The following is a 23,183-nucleotide window of genomic DNA, read 5'->3' on the forward strand; positions in this document are numbered from 1 at the left end:
TTCAAATGGTCTGAGAAAAGACTTGTCAAAGATATAAATCCTCTGGTGGTTACTCGATTAAGGCTATTTGATCCTCAGATTTTTCTAAAACATTGGGATTTTGCTTCCAACTTCAACCTTTTTTCTTCATGTTGCTTGTTTGTTAAAATTGAACTTCTACCAACACAGAATAGCAAAAACTGTACCATTCAATCTGAAAGTTGGGTGCATAACGACAGCTTAACTATTAATTACTAAAGGAGACAAAATCCAATTGCATATTACCTTAAATTGAGGGGAGTCAGCATTCGGCATGGGTGGCATTTATATGACCCATGATCTCATCCACTCACCAGAGTAACCATCATAATAGATAATGGAAAGCAAACTCTAATACATATAGTTGCTACTTACTCGGAACAAAAACAGGAAATTAAGCAACAAGATGAAAATAATAACGAATTTCCTACATGGCACAATTTGTCTGGTTGTACAAGCTGATGAATTAATAGAAACATTCATCATTTACCACCATGAGAAGGATTGACTAACTGTACACGAAACAGAAAAAATTATATTTTGTTCTATATACACGAGTTCACGTGATAAGTGTTGTGTCTGGTCAACTTTCAGAATCAGTAGATTGTTTCAAGTCCAACAGATCAGCACTTCCTGTCAGCCGATTGTTTTGTGTACAGTGACCCAAGGGCTGGAACATCAGCATGAGAAGAAACCATTGCAGAAAGGGGCTGAAAATTGGTATTCCCGACAAACCAGTACAGAACCCATTTCAGATTGCATAAAGTGTATTTTAGAGCCTTTGTCCAATTTTCCTGCTTATTGAAGCTCTGGGTGATGGTATAGCTCTCTACTTTGTCATTCTCGATCCTATGAAACAAAATTCTTTTAGAAAGCAATAATGCAAATATACAATACAACAACAGCAACAATAATATTAAACATTATCCACACTATAATAATTGACAAGAAAAATTAAGATAATGAACCACTTTCCTATTCATGATTCAGGCAATGTTTCAACTTTAGGCATGAAAGCTCATGTACTCTTGATTGGTGGTGCTGATAATGATGAGTTGAAACTGACTGAATGGTATAGACAAGGAAAGCAAGCAGGTTGTACTTTTTGTTAGACCGTAATGTACATTAAATTCTAACTTTCTAATATTAGCGTATTTAAACTAATCTACATATTCAAATATTAAGAGAAAAAGGCCATAGCAACATGAGTTTTACATCAGTAGGAAAAATGAAAAAGTGAGAAGAATTTAAGCAAGCAAGCATCTCCTGCTTGAGATGGGGGCGGATTTGTCTTGTTGCTTCTATGTTTCTACTCTTCCTTCAGTTACTATGTAAATCAAATCGCAAGTTAAGAGTGCAGCTAACTTTGAATCAAGAGTCAATCAGATGACTATAACCACAACCATAATTTGCCTGGTCCCAACTATTTGGATTCAGTTTTATGGGTCCTAATTTGCCAAGCATTCCTATTTAAGGATATCTCTAATGTCATCTCTTGCATATTCATCTCCTTCTTGGAACCATTTGACCTTAGGTTTTCCCCTCCGTTTCCAACATCCTTCAACAAAGATTAAGGTACCCCTCCTTTATTCCCCACAGATCTTAGGACCAACTCAGGATGTCATGGGCCAGTTGTAAGATGTTCCTAGTGCATCATGCATTGATCCATAAACATATAGATAGGACACTTTATGTACATAGATGATGACGTAGAATAAAAATTGCAGATAAAAGATTATTCAGTGATATTTAGTTGAGAAATGTTGGATAAAAGCAAAAGACAGATTCACAAGATTGCCATGGATAGGCTGTCCTTTGTGTCTCAGTGCCAAGGCATCAATATTAATCTAGAAGTATCCATAAATTGTTTACAGTTATGCACAACAATACAATAGTTAACCGTAGTTTCAGAATTTAGAAGTTCACTTATCAAACAAATATTATGATATACCCCTTATTTTAATATCACATCATAAGTGGGGATGAGGTAGACCTGTCAATGAATCAAATCTTGACCCGACCAACCTGAATGAATCTTAATCTATCCCACCCAACCCAACCCAGGAAACCAACTCGAGCCAAGGACCCAATCCAAGTCTAAACACGATGAGTTTGTGACCCAGTGCGAAGAGTGAGAAAGAGAAACAGCGGCATCTCAACTCCCTCCACCTGAGGGAGATTGACCTGGCTACTCTAGCAAGCTCATCGTCGTCCTCAACCACTCTAGCAAGCTCCTCGCCATCTTCAGAACCCTCCTGCTCTAGCAGGACAACCTTATCCACCCTCACCACCCACCTTCCCCTCCGACAGTGCGGCTGCCCCCACTTCCGCTCCATAACCTACAATGGCCCCTGAGCTCGACCTCATCCCAACTCCTTGATGTGGCTGTCAATGTGGCTTCTATCGGGGAGCAGTGGCAAGTGAGCATAGGGTCAGATCCAGTGACTAGCCCCACCACAATCCCATGTCAGGCCTGAAGCCCACGACGGCAGCAGCACATGTAGTAGAGGTACTTCGAGCAGGGGCACGCGGCGATGGTGGTAGAGGCACTTCGAGCGGTGGCATATGGCAATGGTGGTATAGGCACTTCGAGCGGTGGCACATAGCGATGGTGGTATAGGCACTTCGAGCGGTGGCACATGGAGATAGTGGTAGAGAGGAGGGAGGGTGAAGAGGGGCACGAGGAGAAGGAAAATGAGAGGTTCTCTCCCATGCCCTAGAAATCTCCTCAATATCATAAAAAAGGGTCAAATTTGGGTGATTGGGTTCTTGACCTCGGGTCAGGTTAGATTATGGGTTGGATTGGGTCAAGTAATAGATAGTTTCATATTTTTTAGACCCAATATGAAGTTTCAAGTACATGGCAGTCTAGAGGCAATTCTACATGAACAAACACTCACTGTTGCAAAAGACAAGGTGTCACAGTCATATTCGACAAGACCAGCGATGTAATCTGAATACCAGAAACCCTAAAATGTGAAACTTTATCAATACAAATAGCAGTGAAATCATATTAAGCATGGTCATATGTGATGGAATAATCCAAAGTCTAACAGAAATGATTCCACATTGCATGAATAAGTTGTACAACTTTTATTAATGCTGTTTATCACCAGCAACATCACAGATTCAAAAAGAAAGAGAACTCACCTGTAAGGAAGTTTAAATCACTTCTCTGGTGATATCGGTCTACGATGAGGTTTGCAAGATATAAAGCACAATATCTAGTAAGACACGGTGTTTGCACATGAATGCATGGATGCATGAACATATTATTACAAACAGCAGAATAACAAATTTCTCACAACCTTCCAACAATACCAGAAGATGAACATAAAATAATATATCTAATGTAAATGCACTAAAGAAAGCCACACCAAGAACTGCCAGGCGACCATGCCAATTAATAGATAGTTTCATACTTTTTAGACCCAATATACAGTATAAAGTAAATAGCATTCTAGAGGCAATTTTACATGATTAAACACTCACCGGTGCAAAAGACAAGGTGTCAGAGTCATAGTAGACAAGACCAGCAATATAAATGGCATTCTAGAAGCAATTCTACATGATTAAACACTCACTGGTGCAAAAGACAAGGTGTCACAGTCATATTAGACAAGACCAGCAATGTAAACTGAATACCAAAACCGTAAAATGTGAAACTTTATAAATAGAAACAGCAGCGAAATCAAATTAAGCATGGTTCATATATGATGGAATAATATGAACAGTCTAACAGAAATAGACTCCACATTGCATGAATGAGTTGTGAAACTTTATTAATGCCATTTATGACCAGCCAAATGACAGATTCAAAAGTAAGAGAACACTCACTTATAAGGAAGTTTAAAACACTTCTCTGGTGGTATATTGTTTTCTTGGTCTTTCAAGTTAGCAAACTCCGCAAACTCTTTAAGGCATGTTAAGAACAATGTCATCGCTTTGTCATAGCGAGTGCTCCAAAATAAATTCACAGGGCCAAACCTGGGGAAGAAAAATCTCCATGTTCTCATATTCACAGACTGAAAAGAAAATGGAGTTACATGTTCTCAAATCAATTTTAAGTACAGTTTTATGAAACTGGGTATAATGATGTTCATGATACAGCATTCAAAATGTGCAGTGCAATTTAAATCGAGCAAATATAAAGATGGCCAGCAAAGAAATCATAAATGACAAATAATTCAAACTTTACAGCATGTACAATTACAAGAATTAGGTAGAAGTGGCTTACGTCAAACACATGCAAGAGAATTTCATTACAAAAAATACCTAGTTGTATTATCAGGATGTGTATCTGTGCTTATCAAGGACTACGACCTTGATTGACCAAACTTTTCTCCTCTCATAATTTCCTGGAAGACTTAAACCATTCCACATAATCCAATCAGCTCCCCCTATTGGGACCTCTTCTGTATTCAGATGCACATGCCTTTCTCCCTGAGAGAAGTTGCACATGACAATACAATCTTTACCAGTGAAAATCATCCATCTAATATATCCTTCTCCAAGTAAACCAGAACGAGCTTTGAGAATTTTATATAAAAATTCCACAAACTAATACAGCAAAAAAGCACTGAATAAACCTAGTAACCACAAAAGCTTCGACAAAGTCAAGCTTGATCAAGGGAAGAACCCTATGCAATCACATATGTGTGTACTTTGAGAAAACAAAAACAAAAAAAAAGAGAAAAAGAAAAGACACTATACAATTTGCAAGATTGCAAAACCACCCCAAACCGCCAGGTTCAGGCTGATAGTATCAAACCAGCGTGGAATTGGTCGGTTTGCTGGTTCGATAAGGAGACTGGTCCATACCTATCCAAACCAGCCAAACTGAGCAGAGCCGCCCAGTTCCGCTTGGTACCAACTCATACCACCCGATTTCGGTTTTATGATGAAAACTGAGAAAAAGGGGGCTGGAATCTGTCTCGTTATGAAGTACATATTGTACTGTACCGAGTCAATAACATACTAGTACAGTACCAGATATTGAGATTGCAGATCTTGATTCCAACTCTTGCCTTCTTAATGTCAAGCTGTCAACACTGACATACAATAGCATATTATCCACAAGGCTCATATTACATCTAAACACTCTTTAGCTCCAATCCTGCAACCATACAACATTTTTGGCCTTCTAGTTTCTTCCATAGTTTTCACTTAGGTCTCACATGAGTGCAGGGTTAACAATCTTCCAGAAATATCTCTTACTCTTTATTCAATTGACTAATTCTTATAGACAATTTCTTTGCCAATATCTCGATTCTTTAATTTAGTACCAAGAGATAACAATAATGATCACAATTATGTTGTCACATGAAAATTGATTTTAATAGGCATGTTATGTTCACATTGATTCCTACTAAAATTGCATTCATAATTTAATTTATTGTCGATCAAAGAAATGCTGATTGTACATAACAGTGTAAACCAAAGTCTGCAGTGCCAGTATCGGAGCCCGAATCGGTCGGCCGGTGACACGGTTCGGTTAGACCTGACCACGGTTCGGTTCTAACCGAGGAACCGGACCGGAACCGAATCGGGAAGAACCGGACCGGAACCGGAACCGTGTCTTACGGTTCTTAACCGAACCGGAACCTTGAGGAATACGGTTCGGTTAAGGTTCCAGGTTTGACGGAACCGGAACCGGAACCGAACCGGAACCGAAGAAAACGACTATTTTACCCCTCCTAACAACTTAAAAACGGCTAGTTTGAGGGGCATTTTGGGAAACGACTATTTTACCCCTCCTACAACTAAAAAACGGCTAGTTTGAGGAGCATTTTGGGAAACGAAAATTATTCCCAACACTATATATATCTTTCCAAATCAATTTTTTCACCACATCACTCAATCTTCCAATCTTTCTCTCTCAATTTTTCACTCTCTCAATTATTCAATCTATTCCAATTCTCTACACATTCCATAACCTTCCCATATTTTCATTTTTTCCAATCCAATTATCAAAAATGTCTTCCTCCCGCTCAAATAAAGGCAAGAAAATATATGTTCCAAACCCAAATTCTTGGGATCCAAATTACCGACCCCCTCTATTGATGAGTAAATAATAAAATGAGGTACAAATTATCATTTTGTATTAATTATACAATCTATTTGTATTTAAAATTTTTTTCCAAATTAATTACACAATCTATTTTTTTTCAAAATTTTATAACCGGAACCGGAACCGTCTAAAACCGAAACCGTCTAAAACCGGAACCGTCTAGAACCGGAACCGGAACCGGAACCGGCGGTTCTAGAACCGGAACCGAACCGACTATTTTTGGTTCCAGTTAAGGTTCTAGGTTTTTGTGGAACCGGAACCGGCGGTTCCGGAACCGTGGTCAGGTCTAGGTTCGGTACACCCCCATGCCGTTCCATTCCGAACCCGAACCAACACAGCAAAGAGGGCGAGGGAGCAAAAGAGGGAGAACGGGAGAGAAAAAAAATAGAGGGGGGGAGGAAGGCAGAGGGAGAGGGAGGGAGGGCTGCCGGAGGGTGTGTCAAAGGGGCCGCGAAGGGCCGGAGCAGGGGCTTCGCCCTTCGGACCCCTGTTTCGTTGGTCGGGGCTCCTTTTTTATTTTGAAATGTTTAAATAAAGTCGGCAAACCCCTTGCCAACTTCACTAAACTTTTCAAAATAAACAAAGGGGCTCCGACGGACCCCTATTTCGAACGAAACAAAGGTCTAGAGGACAGAGCCCCTGCTTCGACCCTTTGGGGCTCCTCTAAAGGCCTCCTATAGCCCTCCATTCGGGTCCCCTTCTTCTCCCTCTCTCTTTTCCTCTCTTTCCTTCTCTCTCTCCCCCCTATCTGCCGGTTTACCGTTTTGAATGCCGGAACCGTCCTGGTCTACCGCCGATACGGCTCAGCACGCCCCAAACCGAGCGGTTCGAGATGGTTCCGCATTCCTCGATGTAAACACTAAAATTAGGTAAAGCTCAATTTATTCTTTTGAAAAAAAATATAATAAGAACCTTAAGATTGTAGCCCTAACTTGACAATAGCAAGCTACGATATTTGGACGATAAACAAGGAACACTTCAATGTTTGCTCATTCAATCATCAAATAAAATTGCAAATTTTTATTGTTTCATTCCACTTAAGCAAATAAATGTAAATTGTAAAGCAGTGCATATGTTACAAAATTTATCAACATCAAGTCATACAACAACATATTTATGCAAAATAAAGCAAATAACATCATAATCATCTAGAATCTAATGACTGACAGATTATGATTTTATGGTAAAAGTACCAACAATTTGCAATAAAAATCACAAGGCTGATAAAATATTGCAAAGAAATTAAAGACATAAATAATGGTGCATGGAGAAATGATCATATCAGCGTCAGAAGTTAACTTACAATTCATATGTATTGTTATTGTTGTCCATAATGCGAGGGTAACTTCCCATTGGAATAATCTTGATTCGATATCTAATGAAAAGAATAAAGGATGTTTCCCATGCCAAATCATTTTTAAAAGAAATGTGGTGCTTCATGCATGGTTCTAGCTCAAAATATTATACAATAGATGCACGAGAAGACTTCATATGCACAAGCTCAACAAACAACAAGAGGTATTTCAATAAGCATTTTCAGAAAACAAAACTTGCAACTTGCCATTGTCCATCCAAAAATTCATGTATGAGAGAAAAAGGAAGTATGCAATTACAAAAGTTAATTTATCATTTGAAGCTTCCAACTAATGTTACCAACAGCAATATAAACAAGGGACCACAACCCAGACACTATCTATAATCCACAAGCCTTATCCCACTTGGGGTTCTTCACCAATTACTACAACAAACTACTACATATACGATTGACATGAAAAAAATGAATGAGGATATGCTTGTTCGCACGTCAATTAATAGTAGAGGCTTGTCAAAAGCTTATTGAAGTTATGACATCATGGAATTATCTTGATCAAGGTTTGCCAAACCGGTACCGAGGCTTGTACTTGCTGGCAACTAGTTCGGTACAGTATTGCTGTACCGTGCCATTCTAGGACATACCGAAATAGGGAGAGGGAGTGTGGGAGGGCAAAGGAGAGGGAGGGACGGAGACGGAGTGTGAGAGGGCAAAGGAGAGGGAGGGATGGAGAGGAAGGGGAGAGAGAGAGTGGAAGAGATCGAGAGAGGGAGAGAAACTCACCTGTGAACCACATGGAAGGAGACGGGGATGGACAAGGGCATCAACAGAAGAAAGGCAATCAATGCAAGGCTTTCCATCGACCAGAAGGGGGAGGGTTTCCATCGGTTCGGCTAACCGAGGACCCTGAGAGAAGGAGAAAGAAACGAAGGAGAGCCTCGAATGCTCTTGAAATGTCGTGAGGGGAAGGAAAGCCTCAAACCGTGTGGGGAGGGTTATCAAAAATAAGTAAACACCTATTGACTTAAGAATAAGTTATTATCAAGGTTCGAACCGTGTGGAAGGGGGCTAAAACTTGTGAACTGAACCGACCCTATGAGTCGTTCCTACTTAGCATCAATTTAGTTCAGTACGAGCCGAACCACCCGATTCGGGATTCAGTAATCCATGATTTTAATACTTTCTTCTCAAGTTACAAAAAGAAAATAAAATGAATGCGGAAATTATCTCATGAGTTATGTAATTTTAGTGCAAGGATACGAAAATTTTGGCCGAAAATAAGATGCCATTGTGTGCAGAAGAAGACATGCCTGGCCCCAAGCAGCATTTATCTCATCCCACTCAACCTAAAAGATACCATACAATGGTTGAGAAAACATGTTAGCAACAATGAGATGGATGAAACTACAAACAAAAACAAGAAGTATAAAGCTTCCAAGAAAATATTTCTTGCATGAAAATTTCTCACCTTAACAACCAAAAAATTAAAAAAAAAAAAAGCATACAACCAAAAAATTAAAAAAAAAAAAAGCATACAACCAAAAAATTACAAGAAATGTTTCATATCTTCCAAGCCTTCTATTAAACGCAGAGCAACTCTAGAGAACAACTCTAGTAAATCAAGAAGGCAATATACAAGGACCGAATAGATTTTACAACCAGCTGTTAGCTTGGTGCTAGAGCACTATGAATTGGCACAAAATTCTTGGCCAAGGCAAATTAGGCAAAAGTGCAACCTACAAGTTAAACTATATGGCCAATGGCTAGAATGCAGGTAGAAAGATTGACTATATTGGTCAGTCTAAGTTCATGGAACCAAGGATCATGTAGTTAAAAGGAATCATGACAAAAGAGAAAAATCTTAACTAGAGAAAAGCACAAGGAAAATGCAAAGGGAAGTAAAACAAGGGAAAACATCAATCAAGCAAATATATCAATATATAGTATATACACACACATGCAAGCACAGATAGAAATTATTAGTTGCACAAAGAAAGCGAGTAGTACCATAACACTTGGCATATATAAAGATCAGTAAAAGAAAAATACAAATAAATAGCCATATGACCTAATTTTGGCATCAAATACCGGTATCTTAGGAAGGCGGCCAAGTCGGAAATTGTTAATAGTTCCAAATTCACCATCATGCCAAATAAGAAAGGCATCATTCAGCACATTGGTGCGTTTCAGCAATTCAAGATGTGCTTGAGAAACTTCTATCTTAGCCAAAATTGCATCTCTCTCTTCCTGTTGTATTAAAAAAACAAATCCAAACTATAAGTTGACTGGATGAAGAAAATAAATTAAAATAACATGAATTTAATTGCTCATGTCATAAGACAATATACTAAGATTGTCCTTGAATAACTAGGAGAAGCACTATGTAAGGAGTCAAGATGCACCAACCCGACCACAACTTGGGAACATTATGACTTCTATGACCAACTACATTAATGAACATTGTCCTTCAAGGAAGAAAAGACATTTCTGAGGGTGTAGTTGAAAAAATAATGAATGAAATGAAGAATTTGTTTTCACAAAATTAGTGTAGTTTACGCCTGCAAAATGCTGAATTGATTGCATTCTCGAGAAGGCCTAAAACTGGTGACTTTGACGCAAAATAATAAGTTAATGCATATATGATCTTTTATAGGTAAACCCATACAACATAAAGAGATGATGATATGAAGCATGGAATGGAACCAGCAACTGAAAATAACCAATATATGAAGGGAACAAATTAAAGTTTCATGAAAAGGCACAAGATACATGAATCGACAGCCCAGGTTATGCTCTAGGAGATACAACCCAGGCAAAAATTTATATGGCTTGAGAAAGCGAATCCCATTTACCTCTGAGCCTCAGGCAAAAGGTTATGAGTTAAATAATCAAATAAATATGCAATCAAAATGATGAGTTAAATGAGTTTTTGCCTTCTTTTTTCAACAGTCAAATAATCAATACATAAGCAACAGTCAAATAATCAGCAACCAACTTCTTTTTTCAGTTGGGAAAACAGAAACTAAACATTGATAAGGAGAAAAATGTTTTTCATCAATTATAAATAAAATTGTATAGGACTAAATAAATCTTTAAGATGGAATAAATTGAAAATTTGACAAAAAAAAAGGAATGGAAAAAGAAAAAAGTTTGTAAAGAAACATGGATCATGTGGAAACACTACCTGATGAGATATCAGCTGGAACTGGAAATTGTTGAACTCATGCCAATAACTGCACAGGAGAATCAAAGCAGCTTCATACATAAGTTTCTCAAAAATTATAGTCACAAACTGAGATTTAGAGAAGCATTAATCTCCAAGACAAAAAGCTAACCCCGACCACCAATTTGAAACAGCATTTGATTCTATAAACTAACTATGAAGAAGTACAACCCCACTAATAGGTACAACCACAAAGAAACAAAAAGTTCTACCATATCATTAACAATATATAAATATGGATCATATTCGCCCATAGTTGCAACATGAGATCAGTTGCCATTGAAATTTCTTCAAAATGACACTGAAACACTGCAGTCAATCATAATAGATATCAAGGTTCGCCGTACCGGATCCAGTAGGCGGACTGGTCGCTTACCAACCAGTACGGTTTCGGTTCGCTCCGGAACCAGCCAGTACAAACCGGCTAGCTCTTTTCTATCGGAGCCAGGGAAGAAGAAGAGGAGGGAGAGAGCGGGGAAGAGAGGGAGAGAGGAGACCCGTCGACGCCATCGGAGAGCCGCGCCCCCGCGGGTCCCCCTCCCCGGGCCTCCGCCACCCCTTCGCGGCTCTCCGATGGTGGCCACAGATCTCCTCCCTCCCTCTCTTCCCCGCGCTCTCTCTCCTTCTCTTCGTCTTCTTCGTCTCCAGCACAGAACCGGCCCGCACCGGTTTTCACTGCTCCAGCGTACCGGTTACAGGCCAGACTGGTTCAAACCGGCCGTTATGGGTCGATTCGTCAGACCTTGATAGATATGATCAAACACCATGCTTATATGCTAGTAAGCATTCGCTTTCTTTTAATTGTTTCTCCTTACATATCTTACTAAAACTTCAAGGTTGAATGTGTAGGAGGAACAAGAAAGCATAGGACAATTACTAGAACCAAAGGTAAGTTATGTATGTTATCAAGAAAGCGAGTAAAGAACCAAAAATAATGATAGCAAAGTGATTGCACATATGACTATTTTCATTAAAAAAGATGCAGTATGTGAAAGGATAAGAGATACATCAACATACATCCAATAAAAGTACAAAAATGAAGCTTAGATGTGCTGCTAAAGTGTAATGCATATGGCATGCCATTGACAATAACAAAACTTTAATATGATGGCAAGCTTAGCCTTGCTTTAGTGATAATTTCTTAAAATTATATCAATAAAAAAGATAATGAAGAAACAGGCATATCATTTATGTCTAGAAAGCCCCCCAGAAAATTCTTAATTTAACCTGAAGTGCTCCAAAAATTCAAATTATTTCAACCTTTGATAGGAATACATTACAAAGAATTATTCATATGCAAATAAAAATAACAACTGCTTGTAATATAGGATATTTGATCTTAGCATTTAACTTTCTAGTTACAAGATGGACAATATACTAAACACGATGTATCCCGAAAGAAATCTAGTCCTGACCATAACTTAAAAAAGATTAGTTTGAGAATGCATCTTATTTTGATCCATCAAACCCTTCTTTAAGCTTTAGCTTGAGCCTTCTAAGCTCCTTGTGAAGAAAAAAATTCTGTCCTCTAGCACCTTCATTGAATAAATTACTAACAAACCATTTGCATAGCATTAACAAGAACATTAGGTGCTACCATATTTATATATGATATCCCATCCCACTTTAAGTTTGTCTGCAGGCAACATATCAAAAGATCTGCAGACATGCTTGATTTGCGTGCTCAGAATCAACTTGGAATGTTGGGTTACCATCACAGACCATCGAATATTTCATCTCCTCTTCAAACTTTCTCAACAATATAGGAACCTGAGAATTTTACTCATGCAATTCAATGCTTGCCCTGGGTAAAGCCACCAACTCAAATGAAATATCTTACACATATCCAGCAAAGTACTATACCTGATGGTTTAATTGTGTCATATCTTGCATATTGATATTATTTATGTCACTGTATTTTCAGCTTCCAAATATAATTAAAATGTCAGGAACAAGTTATATTTACAAAGAGCCGAAGAACCATAACATGAATTGAGTGCCAGAACATAACTTAGAAGGAAATTATGCAATCATGACTAGATCCCATTATAGGGGCTATCACTTGGTGCTATGGTAAACAGCTTGGGCTGACGTGCAACGGTGCGTATTGATATTATTTATGCCACTTTATTTTCCGCTTCCAAATATGTTAAGGTGTCAGGAACAAATTATATTTACAAATTACAAGGAACTGAACAACCATAACATGAATTGAGTGCCAGAATGTGGCTTAGAAGGAAATTGTGCAATCATGTCTAGATCCCATTATAAGGGCTACTACTTGGTGCTATGGTAAACAGCTGGGGCTGACAAGTGCAATGGCGCGAGTTCAAGTCCAAGGGCAGCCACTTTGTGCAAAAAAGTCCAAGGGTTAGGTCTGTCCCAATCCGCCCCTCTCAGGACCCTGGGTTCCCAGACCATAACTAGGTAATGGCCTTTATGTCTAGATCCCACTATAAACATCTTATCATCCTCGAAAGATATATGTGAAACTCCTATGCAAATTGGTCAAGAAGCTGTAAGTTTAAAGCAAGAACTCGAAGACTTAAAAAAATGTCAAATCAGGGAATATTCAAAGTACCCACCGTTCCTCTAAGTCCTTGAAGAGCTTGGATTTTGCTTCTAACTCCTTCATTTCAACCTTTACTTCTGAAAACTGCTTCTCAGTTTCCTCAATTGCAGCTTCAAGTCTTCTCTCTTCTTCCTCAATCTTAAAAAAGAAATAAAATATATGAAAAATAACAGCTCTAAAGACTAAAAACACATCTTTAGATAAGGTTAATTTGCTGATCAGATCTTGTTTCCTTAGCAAATATCACTAATGGATAGATATACGAGCAGACAAGTAAATAGACAACGAAGTAATTTTCTGTCCCATATCTGCACATCAACTTTTATTTTTCATAGACCTAAAGAAAGTTAAAACACAGAATATTTCACCAAAGCATCAAATGAGATACTCACAATGACAAATACATGCCTGATAAGATGTTAAAATAAAGTAATCGTATCTGCTTATTTATTGATGCTTATAGATTCGTACGATGGTATATATTCCTATTGATTCTATGAAGTGCTAAACACTTCTACTCACTTGCCAACTTCCTTATGGTGCCACTTCTGGAAGTCAAATTATAGTCTTCAACTCCAAAAAGGCAAACAGGTACATGTCTGCTTTATTTACATGGATTGAATGCTTTAAACTCTTAAAGTGCCCTGATCAAGCAGAGGAAAAATCAAAGAACATGCTTTCAAGTACCCTGACAGGTGGAAAAAAGGCTTGCTGATCATACTGATATCGAAGGCTTGAAAACAAAAGTAATATGGCATGCACATTCTTCAGATAATATTAATGGAACCATAATGTACTTTCTATCTAATCAAACTCCCTTTCCCAACAGTATGATTAGTTCACTCGTGCTGTTGTGGGGTTTCTTAACTATGTTTTTATAACTTCATATTATATGGGGAAATTGGAACCATATGTTAGACAAAATCCAACATTTATGATAGTAGGTTGCAGTCATGACATACTGGAGTTACCAGAAGAGTATCATGGAGTATAACCATATATGGAAAGCAATATGAGAATGACAACATAACTGTGTCATTGGTGAGCCGTAAAATATGTTACTTCATCACGCAATTTAGTGAAATCATTTAAGCTTGTACAAAATAAGTATTGTGCAGATCAACATAACTTTTGTTTCTTATTCTATATGACAACATAACTGTGTCATTGGTGAGCTGTAAAATATGTTACTTCATCATGCAATTTAGTGAACTCACTTAAACTTGTACAAAATAAGTATTGTGCAGATCAACATAACTTTTGTTTCTTATTCTATATGACACCATTTATAGCTGCAAACTATGTTGTCCAATGTGAACTATTTCTGGCTTGTTTAGGCATGAATTTAGAAGAATTTTAATATTTTACATCGTTATTGATAAAAGGATATATTTTGAGTGAAATATGACAGTTAGTCAAAACAAATACCTTCTCCTTCTCCCCAAGAAAGCCAGCCTCGCTGAGAACAGCATATGACTCCAACTCAGAATGTTGCAAACACGCTTCATAAGCTTTTATGTCTCTATTCACATCTTCAATCTCTTTATCTAGTTTATCTGACAGCACCCGCATGCATTCCAAACAAAGAGGTTGTTCAACCTGTGAAAAGGTGCATCAGATTAGAAAATATACATGCAACCCAGATTTCCAATTTTCGACATCCAGATATCAGTAGCATAACACAGAATAACATAAAACACATCAAACTACAGTCTTAGTTCAATAAGCTCCAAAAGTACATTACCAAAGAGAATAAATTAGACACACAATTGGTGCTCTATGCAAAACCAATAGCTAACTGTACCTGTGTTTGGGATGTTGCAATATCAAATGCCCTCTTCAAGACAGTTATGGTTGAGTGAAACCCTCCATTGTTTGCTTGCAAAGGATTACTTGGGTTCTCGCCATATGCTGGTATTTGGACCCCTCCTCCCTCGGATGTAGACTCACCCTTGTACATGGAAGCAGCAGCAGGTGGCAAGACAACAAAAGATTCCTCCATTGCCTTTGTTAACTGGCTAGTCTCAGAATGTGGAAGCCCACCACGAGAGCGGGGCGGGAACCCATGACCCTGAGCTTTTTGTTTTGGCAACACAACAAATGAATGGTCCATTCGACTAGATCCCATCACACTCCCTTGGACCGAAGAGACTTGCATTCCTATAAGCATTCAAAGGCAAAAATTCCTAGTATAGACAATGCACTTCCAAATAGCAATTAACGTATAGATCAGAAAATTACATTAAAATATTTTAAAATAGACACTTAGATACCAAGAGCACCTACGTCTGAAAAAGGAAATAAAGATAATCTTATTAAGGCAGGTCATGATAAACTAATTACTATTTCATATACACTAGTAAAATGTATGTGCATTGCATGAGAACATTACAATTATGTGTATAATTAAGTTAGATGTCAATCATTTAACCTACACTTACAAAGCAATTTTAAACTTTCAACGAAAGGAAATTCGATGTTGTTTTTGGTATTGCTTTTCCTCCTTCACATTAAAAAGAAGGGCAAAAGTGATAGCTAATTCATTATTACATTTCTCCAGCACCGTGATTGCTACCACAATAGCAACGGGCATACAATTTGAGAAAATCGAGATATACTCAAGTTTGAAAAATCATATTACAACAATCTTTTATGAGAATTTGCTGCCTCAAACATGCAGTACTTGATTCCTAACAGCCCTCAAATGTGAAACAGCTTATGGTCTAAAGCTTTAACACGACTGTGGTTATCTTCATAAGCATGTCTAAAGTATACCAGCTTTCTCCTATGACTTTAACAAGATCAATATTTAGGCTAGGTTTGGATTGGCATATGTTCTGGACAGGCAAAGCTTGGATCAAGGCTTAAGTGGTGTGGTCAGAACTCAGGAATGCCTTAGACTTGGCTACAACCACCTAATGTGCTCACTAATGAGGACTACATATTTTCTTTAAGAGCGAAGAGTAAGCTGCTGAGGATCACTAGTTATGTGAAATGGATATTCAAGCTTAAGCCAAGCTTGGCAACATAAATTCAAGCTCAGCTTGTTTGTCAAGTAAACCAAGCTTGAACAAGGTTGTTATCTAGCCATGCCAAGTTTCCAATTATTTTGAAATCTCAGAGCATTGAAGCTCATGTCATTTATAAGTTAAGTTTCAAATGATGTTCACGAATCAAGTTTAAAATGATGTTTGAGCTCAGCTCATTAGCTTTAAATGATACTTGAGGTTAGCATATTTCCTAGTCTAGCCCACTTTTTATCACAATATGCTTGAGCTATGCATGAAAAACTTGCTTCACTTGCTGCCCTAATTTTCTTTTCTGATTGGATGGTCCAATGAAATTCTGCAAATCCTTCCCCTCAAAAGCAATTAAGAACCTCAAAGGAAAACAGGGTGCAGAACTTCTCCAGTCAACCAAGCCCCTCCAATCTTGAAAAAGGAAGGATTTGTACCTAGGCTTATGGAACAACTATTAGGGAACTAAACTTTTCCCCTCTAAGCACCAAAAAGAGAAAAACTCTAAAAGCCCACTATCTAATAGCATGATATTGGCATCCTGTAATCTCCTCTCAAAGTGTGTAACATGGCAGATTGCAATATAGAACCTACTTCTAAGCTTGCCATAGCAAAGCTTACATGAAATTTCAAAATGATACAGTTTTATTACTTTAGGATTTTGAAAATACAGAAAAATAAACAGTAGTTTTTCATTACAAAAGAAGAAAGTTTCAAGGCCTAAACCCTTGGGGAGCAACAAATGAATCCTAGCACTAATTGTGACTTTCAGTCTAGGAAAGAGGAATGCTAGCAAACCCTCAACAGAGGGTGCTACTGTCAAGGCCGTCATCCTCAAGGGGATTGAGCTTGATGAAAAATCATATATTAGTTAGCAATATAAACCAGATTTCTTTTGCAAGAGCCACTTCTCCGAGTCATCATCAAGTTCCTCCTCTGTCATTCTTCTCTTCCTATTGAGATATGATAGACAAGACTTTTATTTATAGATGATAGCATCTCCAAGGGGGTTTTGGCAAGGTTGATAACAGTGCTGGTGATGGGATGGTAGCCAAGTGAATAAAAATAACAGCACAATCCAATAAAGGATTTTTGATGGCATACATTGGCCTTAATTATAGATGTGTGCTCTTGATTGAAATGATTATCTATGCAATATCAGAGACTCTAACATAAGAGAATGTTATGGGTAAATCCTATAAAAAACATGTTGAAGTAAACTCTGACACATGTGGAAACAAATTCCATGGAGATCAACTTCACGAACATAAATTTTTTGTAGTTTGTAAAATTGCAATGAAGCTCAAATATTGTATTTATTTAAAAATAAATGTAAATGGCAAAGAGAAAGCATGAGTCCAAAGCAAGGACTACAAAACCCATCTGAACCACCCGGTTCAAGGCTTACGGTACCAAACCTATGCAGCATTGATTCAATATGCCAATTTGGTATGAGAACTAGTCCGTACCGATCTATATCAAAAGGAACCACTTGGTTTTGCTCGGTACAAATCAGTACAGCTCTGATTTCGAGTAATACCATGATAAAAAGTGAGAAAAAAGGCGGGAGCTATCTCCGTATGGACGCGCATCATACTGAACTGATTGTATCTTACCGAACCGGTAACGTACTAGTGTGGTACCCGATACTAAGATTGTGGGCATTGGTCCGGAGAGATTTATTAATAAAAAAAACAAAGTTAGGTAAGGAAGACAATATATGATTTGTACAGAAAAACTAGCACACTTCCAATGCAAAAATCTGCCACCTAAAACTTTGGACTTGGATGTACCTCCTCCTCAAAGAAGAAAAAATATTAGGGAAAAGTTCAAGCAATCATCTAATGGCATACACAAGATCATATAATTGGTCAACAGCCACCAAATGACACTCATATTTCAATTTTTTAATTAAAAAAAAGATGCGGAATCTATTAACAATGCAACATCAAACATCCATTAAAACAAAAAAGTAATTTACAATTACAAAGCATAAAATGAGCATTAGAGATATAGGCAATGTCAAACAAGAGATAAAAGAGCAACTTGCATCCAATGGTGGTAAATAGCAAGGTAGCAAGGAAGTTGTTAGCCTTCTCTACTTGGAGATGGACAAGGTGGTGTGACTAATAGGAGGGTTGGTGGAGGTTGAGCAGCCAACAGTCTGGTTTGTGATAAAAGAGGGAGATAATGGGAGAGGTGGGTGGGAAGGAGAGAATAGGTGTATAGCACTAAATATTATGGCAAAGAAAAATATATAATTTACTTTGAATGTTATTTAATTTGCAATTTTGTACATTGATAACCTAAAATATTATGTAGTATTAACATGTTAACTTAAACAAAAGGGGAAGAAGTGTTGCACCTAGTTCTTTTGCTTTTTTATTTTTGGATACAAAGCATTTCCATTTTTCTAAATTCAATTGATGCATACACAAAGAGCTACATACAAGAAACATCCAAAGTTATTATCACTAATATCTATTATGTTAAAGATGGTTATGAACTAAAAATGTTTATAAAGCATACATGTGAGGGACCATGCAGGTGTGCGTTTAGTCCCATATCAGTTATGCACTGGGGATATTCAGATACTTATGCAAGGCCAAGAAACCTAAATAATAATTTCTAACTATCTTTTTGGACAAGGTCTAAGGTTGTTGTAAATGATCTTAGAGTGGACGTAGCCCATAACCTATGTGGACTAGGTGACACTACAACATGGGTCCTTTTGAGATTAACCACAACTTGATCATAGTGTTTGTGACCAAATTTAATTGTATTTGGACCCTTAACATGGTGAGAAAGCCAGAGATTAAATAGAAAAAAAATGTCAGAAACAGTGTGGGCATGTGTTAGTCCCACGTTGGATGTGTTGTAGCGATCTTGGATACATATACAGGGCCAAAAAACCTAAATAATACCTTCTAGCTAAATTTTTGGATGAGGTCCTGGGTTGCTGTAATAAAACACTTGCTTATATACCTCTTAATTCCTAATATATATATATATATATATATATATATATTCTTATATGAGCTAGCTAGTAATTTTTGCATGCTTTTTCTTAGAAAAAAAAGATCCTGCATGTTTGAGAGCTTAACTAGTGAATAGCTGTTTGGTTATTAAGGGTCTAGTTGTAGCATAACAGAACACGTTTGGATAGTCTCAATCATGGAGGTTTTAGGGTACAAGTATATGTAACTGATTTGATGAATAGGAATTAAGGAAAATTATCATAGTTAAAAGTTGTAATGATGTAGCTCATTATTCATGTCACTTAATATATATTGATAAGTTAGTGTGTGAATTCAATCACATAGTAAAAGATAATAATAATAGAAAAATAACTCATTATTCATGCTGCTTCATAGAAAATTTGAGAAGAAAACTTAAGTTTAAGATATTTTAGTGAATTCCACTAGTATACCCAAAACTCATTCAATTTGCTTTTAGGAGTACTAGAGATATAGATTAGGGAGGAAAAAAACAAATATCAAGAACTATCATCTTGAGCCTACTAAATAACAAAGAAAGATTTCTTGAAGCATGATAAGTCATGGTAAACAAGAGTCATAAAATTAAACACAATAACTACAAGAGATCACCCAATTAAGCTAAATTGATAATGGCAAGTTTGGTTGCATAAACAAGTGCCATAAGTTTTGCTTTTCTTGCAAAAAAGTTTTCCATCTGTTTGTTTCACTAGAATGTTGATAAATTTGAAAGCTCATATCTAGATCTTTAAAAAATAACTTTTCTTTCTCCTTGCCCATTAATTTCCTCACAACCAAATGTACACTAAATGAATCGATGAGATTGCAAGTTGATTCAGTCATTCATTTCATCAAAAAATAGAATATAAAAGAGATGGTGAAAATAAGTAGCAGTTCAAACAAGAAAAATGAAATGGCTATCCTGATTGGTATATTTCAAAAGAAAAATTGCAAGAAATTGTATCAGATCAAGCAAGAATAACAGAAATTAAACAATTGAGTCAAGTATTATCAGAATCAAAGAAGAGATGGGATAAGAAAATGGAAGTAGAGGGAAAATCCTAACCAGAGCGAGAAGGGTCATTGAAGAACTTGTCAGCATAGGATTCAACCCCAACTATGCAGAGGGCATGGCGGCAGTTCTGGCAAACCCATCTAGGAAGATTGGGATCCAATGGGAAGCTCCTCCCTTTATCTCCTTCTCTGATTTCGTCTTTCATCTGCGCTCTTTTAGGGTTACTGTTTTGTCCTTTTCCTCTCCTTACTTATAATACCTACCATGGAAGCATATTGCAGAATATTAGTTACCAAATATAAACTCAGTTTCGTCACCACCATGGCAAGCATGCCACAGTAAGTTAAGAACAAAAAATGCTGTACACATATAAAACTCAGGCATGTACATTTGAGAAATCTAGGGAAGAGAGCAGGGAAACAAGATATTATCATAGCATCTAATCCCTGTTTGATCCATGTTACTTGTAAAACAAGAGAAAGAAATACGCAATTACTCATGTCATCCATCATGGAAGATTGCTTCACAATATGCATGACCAATATAGACTTGGTGCTGTCACAGCCAAGGTAAGCATGCCATACTAAGAAAATACAAGCAATAAATTTCTCCTGCAGGCATATAACAAACACAGGCATGTACAGCTATGAAATCCAAGGATGAAAGTAGAGAAACAAGTAGGTTTGTTTCCCGGTGCCAACCAACCACCAAGTAATCTATAATAAATATGTCCACATGAGGAAATTTCTGTCATTTTGTTAAATGACATATTGGAGAATTAAGCTTGCTATTTGTGTTCAATTATTCTTTTCAAAATTAGAATACATTTTCCTTACCGTACTAACATCAATTGGAATTCTACTAACAGTAACAAACATATCAGGAGAGCTCATCACCAACTCCCCTACAAGAAATCTCCAAACCCTAGCTTCAGACCAGACCCTCCGCTAAACCCAAATGGCCTAGGCGACCCTAGGCATTGGACCCACCTATAGCCTAGGTGATTAGGCGAGTGCCCATGAAACAGAATATGTATTAAATTTACAAAATAATTTATGCCTCCATAATATTTCAATTACTTATCAAAACTGGCATAACTCTCAATAAGCTATGGTGGCAATTACTATAACAAAAATACTGACCATCGCTAAATACAATAAAAAAGAAAAATATAACAAATAATTCTAACGTAGCAAAATTACTAATCAAAAACCAGTTTTGGAAACTTGGACCGACCCCTTTCATTTTGAGATCTAACAGCATCAGAATTTAACGAAAAGAAACGACACAGAGGGGATAGAGAAAGGAGGGGAGAGAGTTACCTCGATTGGCCGGCCGTCGTCAGTCCTCGCCGGACCATGGACAAGCCTGCGGCCACCGTCGACCACCGTTCGAGAAGATTGAAGAGGGGAGTTGTAGGCGAGAGGAGCCCTCTTTCTTGCCCTCGGTGGGAAAAGAATGAAAGCGGAGGCCGGAGGGGGGGTGATTCCGCGCGGATTAGCCCTGCCCGTTCTTTGCTTTGGTTTGACCCGATAGCTGTCAACTTGGTCTAGTGCTCGGATTTGAGTTTCCCCACGGCCTCCTTCTTTTCTTTTCTTTATTTATTTATTTATTTATTTATTTATTTATTTATTTATTTATTTATTATTATTATTATTATTATTATTATTATTATAATAATAAATACAACGGCGACTCACATCCTACGGATGTAGATAGGCCAACAGAATCCAAAAATAACAAAGCAGAAAGAGACTCTGATACTATGTTGTGCTCCCTCCAAACAAAACCTTCAGAGTGGTGAGCCACATAAGAAGCGGCTCAATCAGCTGCAATTTCCCCACGGTCTTCATTGGACTGCTCAGGTGGCAAAAATATTGACTCGACTTGAAAACCCTATCTACTCATTTGGATCAGGTTTGGGTTAGGGCGTTTTTCAGTTTGGGTCAGGTCAAATTTTTTACTTAAATTATAAATAGGTCGAGTATGCATCAAAGCTTTAATTCAACTTGAACCATGAAGATAGACTTCCAGTTGGATCAAAAATAGTTGGATCAAGTTGAGGTGATTTTGTATAAAAATCTCATATGGTTGGTCATCTATCAATGCTAGTTATCTTAGAAATTAGTAACTAAGGTATTAAGTGGTGGTTGTAGATTGGTTATTCACTTAACCAGCCAAACACTATAGAGGGTTGATAAATATTGTTCTATTGTTATCATCATAATCAAAATTTTAGGTAGGCATGTTCTTTATCCATGTTTATTTCTACATGCCTCCTATACAAAAAGATCTCATTTTAATCAGAATTATAGGAAGGGCAAATGCTCTCCTCGTCCTCCATAGTTCTGCCAATAATCAGGAAGGCACTAATATAGGAAGTCACAGTAAAAAATCTGCAGCATAAGATTGTGGCTAATAGATAGGGGATCAGATGAAGAGAAATATAAGAAGAAGAATATTAGTTGAGGGTGCCAACTTTTCAAGTTGCTAAAAAACCTAGGCTATTGATATAAGAGACTTGGGTTCAATTCTGCCCTTAAAGGGCTTACTTTAAATGAAATTGAACGCCTGCCTCTTTGCCCAAGTGGCAAAGGGTGTTACCATCCAAGCAAGCACTCCATGGTGTTCATTGACAATTACTTAGTATTTTTTTAATACAATTCAATTTTCAATTATCTCAAGAATAATTGCTATGATCGAAAGTTGAGAATTAGTCTTAAAAAACAATATTTATTTTGACAAAAAGCAGGTAAGGCCATGCAACATTAGCCAAACATCATGCTTTGTAAGACAAAGATGTCTTGCATGGAGTTGTAGCTCATGATCCACCCAACATCCTGCATATCATGAGTTGGAATGTTGTAAGGTGGTATGGCCTACCAAACTAGATCTATTTTTGGAGCTTAGATGGACAAGTCAGAAGTGTCCTGACTTTCCTTCTTTATACATAAGCCAAT

General features: G+C 37.4%; 1 protein-coding gene across 4 annotated transcripts; it reads right to left on the bottom strand.

The window, feature by feature from the left end:
* Window positions 1-412: 412 nt before the first annotated feature.
* On the bottom strand, window positions 413-21,757 carry ATG6 (AUTOPHAGY 6). 4 transcript variants are annotated; one of them, XR_015974203.2, is made up of 11 exons: window positions 21,546-21,744; window positions 20,275-20,482; window positions 15,000-15,355; window positions 14,624-14,794; window positions 13,209-13,333; window positions 10,585-10,633; window positions 9,489-9,647; window positions 8,661-8,746; window positions 7,392-7,463; window positions 3,856-4,043; window positions 413-867 (listed from the first exon to the last, which is right to left on the bottom strand). XR_015974203.2 is itself a non-coding variant. In XM_008802581.6 (11 exons), the coding sequence occupies exons 2-11, from the start codon at window positions 20,426-20,428 to the stop codon at window positions 642-644; spliced, it is 1,548 nt and encodes a 515-aa protein (XP_008800803.1). In that variant the 5' UTR covers window positions 20,429-20,482; window positions 21,546-21,757; the 3' UTR covers window positions 413-641. The 4 variants fall into 4 exon arrangements, 3 of the variants coding, with proteins under 3 accessions (XP_008800803.1, XP_088569119.1, XP_088569120.1); XM_008802581.6 differs by having other exon boundaries at window positions 3,856-4,005; window positions 21,546-21,757; XM_088712994.2 differs by lacking the exon at window positions 413-867 and adding an exon at window positions 3,483-3,601 and having other exon boundaries at window positions 3,856-4,005.
* Between the last annotated feature and the right edge of the window lie 1,426 nt (window positions 21,758-23,183).

The sequence above is a fragment of the Phoenix dactylifera genome, chromosome 16 (assembly GCF_051530095.1).
Source record: "Phoenix dactylifera cultivar Ajwa chromosome 16, Ajwa_hap1_PhDact_Kaust_v1.1, whole genome shotgun sequence".
Taxonomy (NCBI): Eukaryota; Viridiplantae; Streptophyta; class Magnoliopsida; order Arecales; family Arecaceae; genus Phoenix; species Phoenix dactylifera.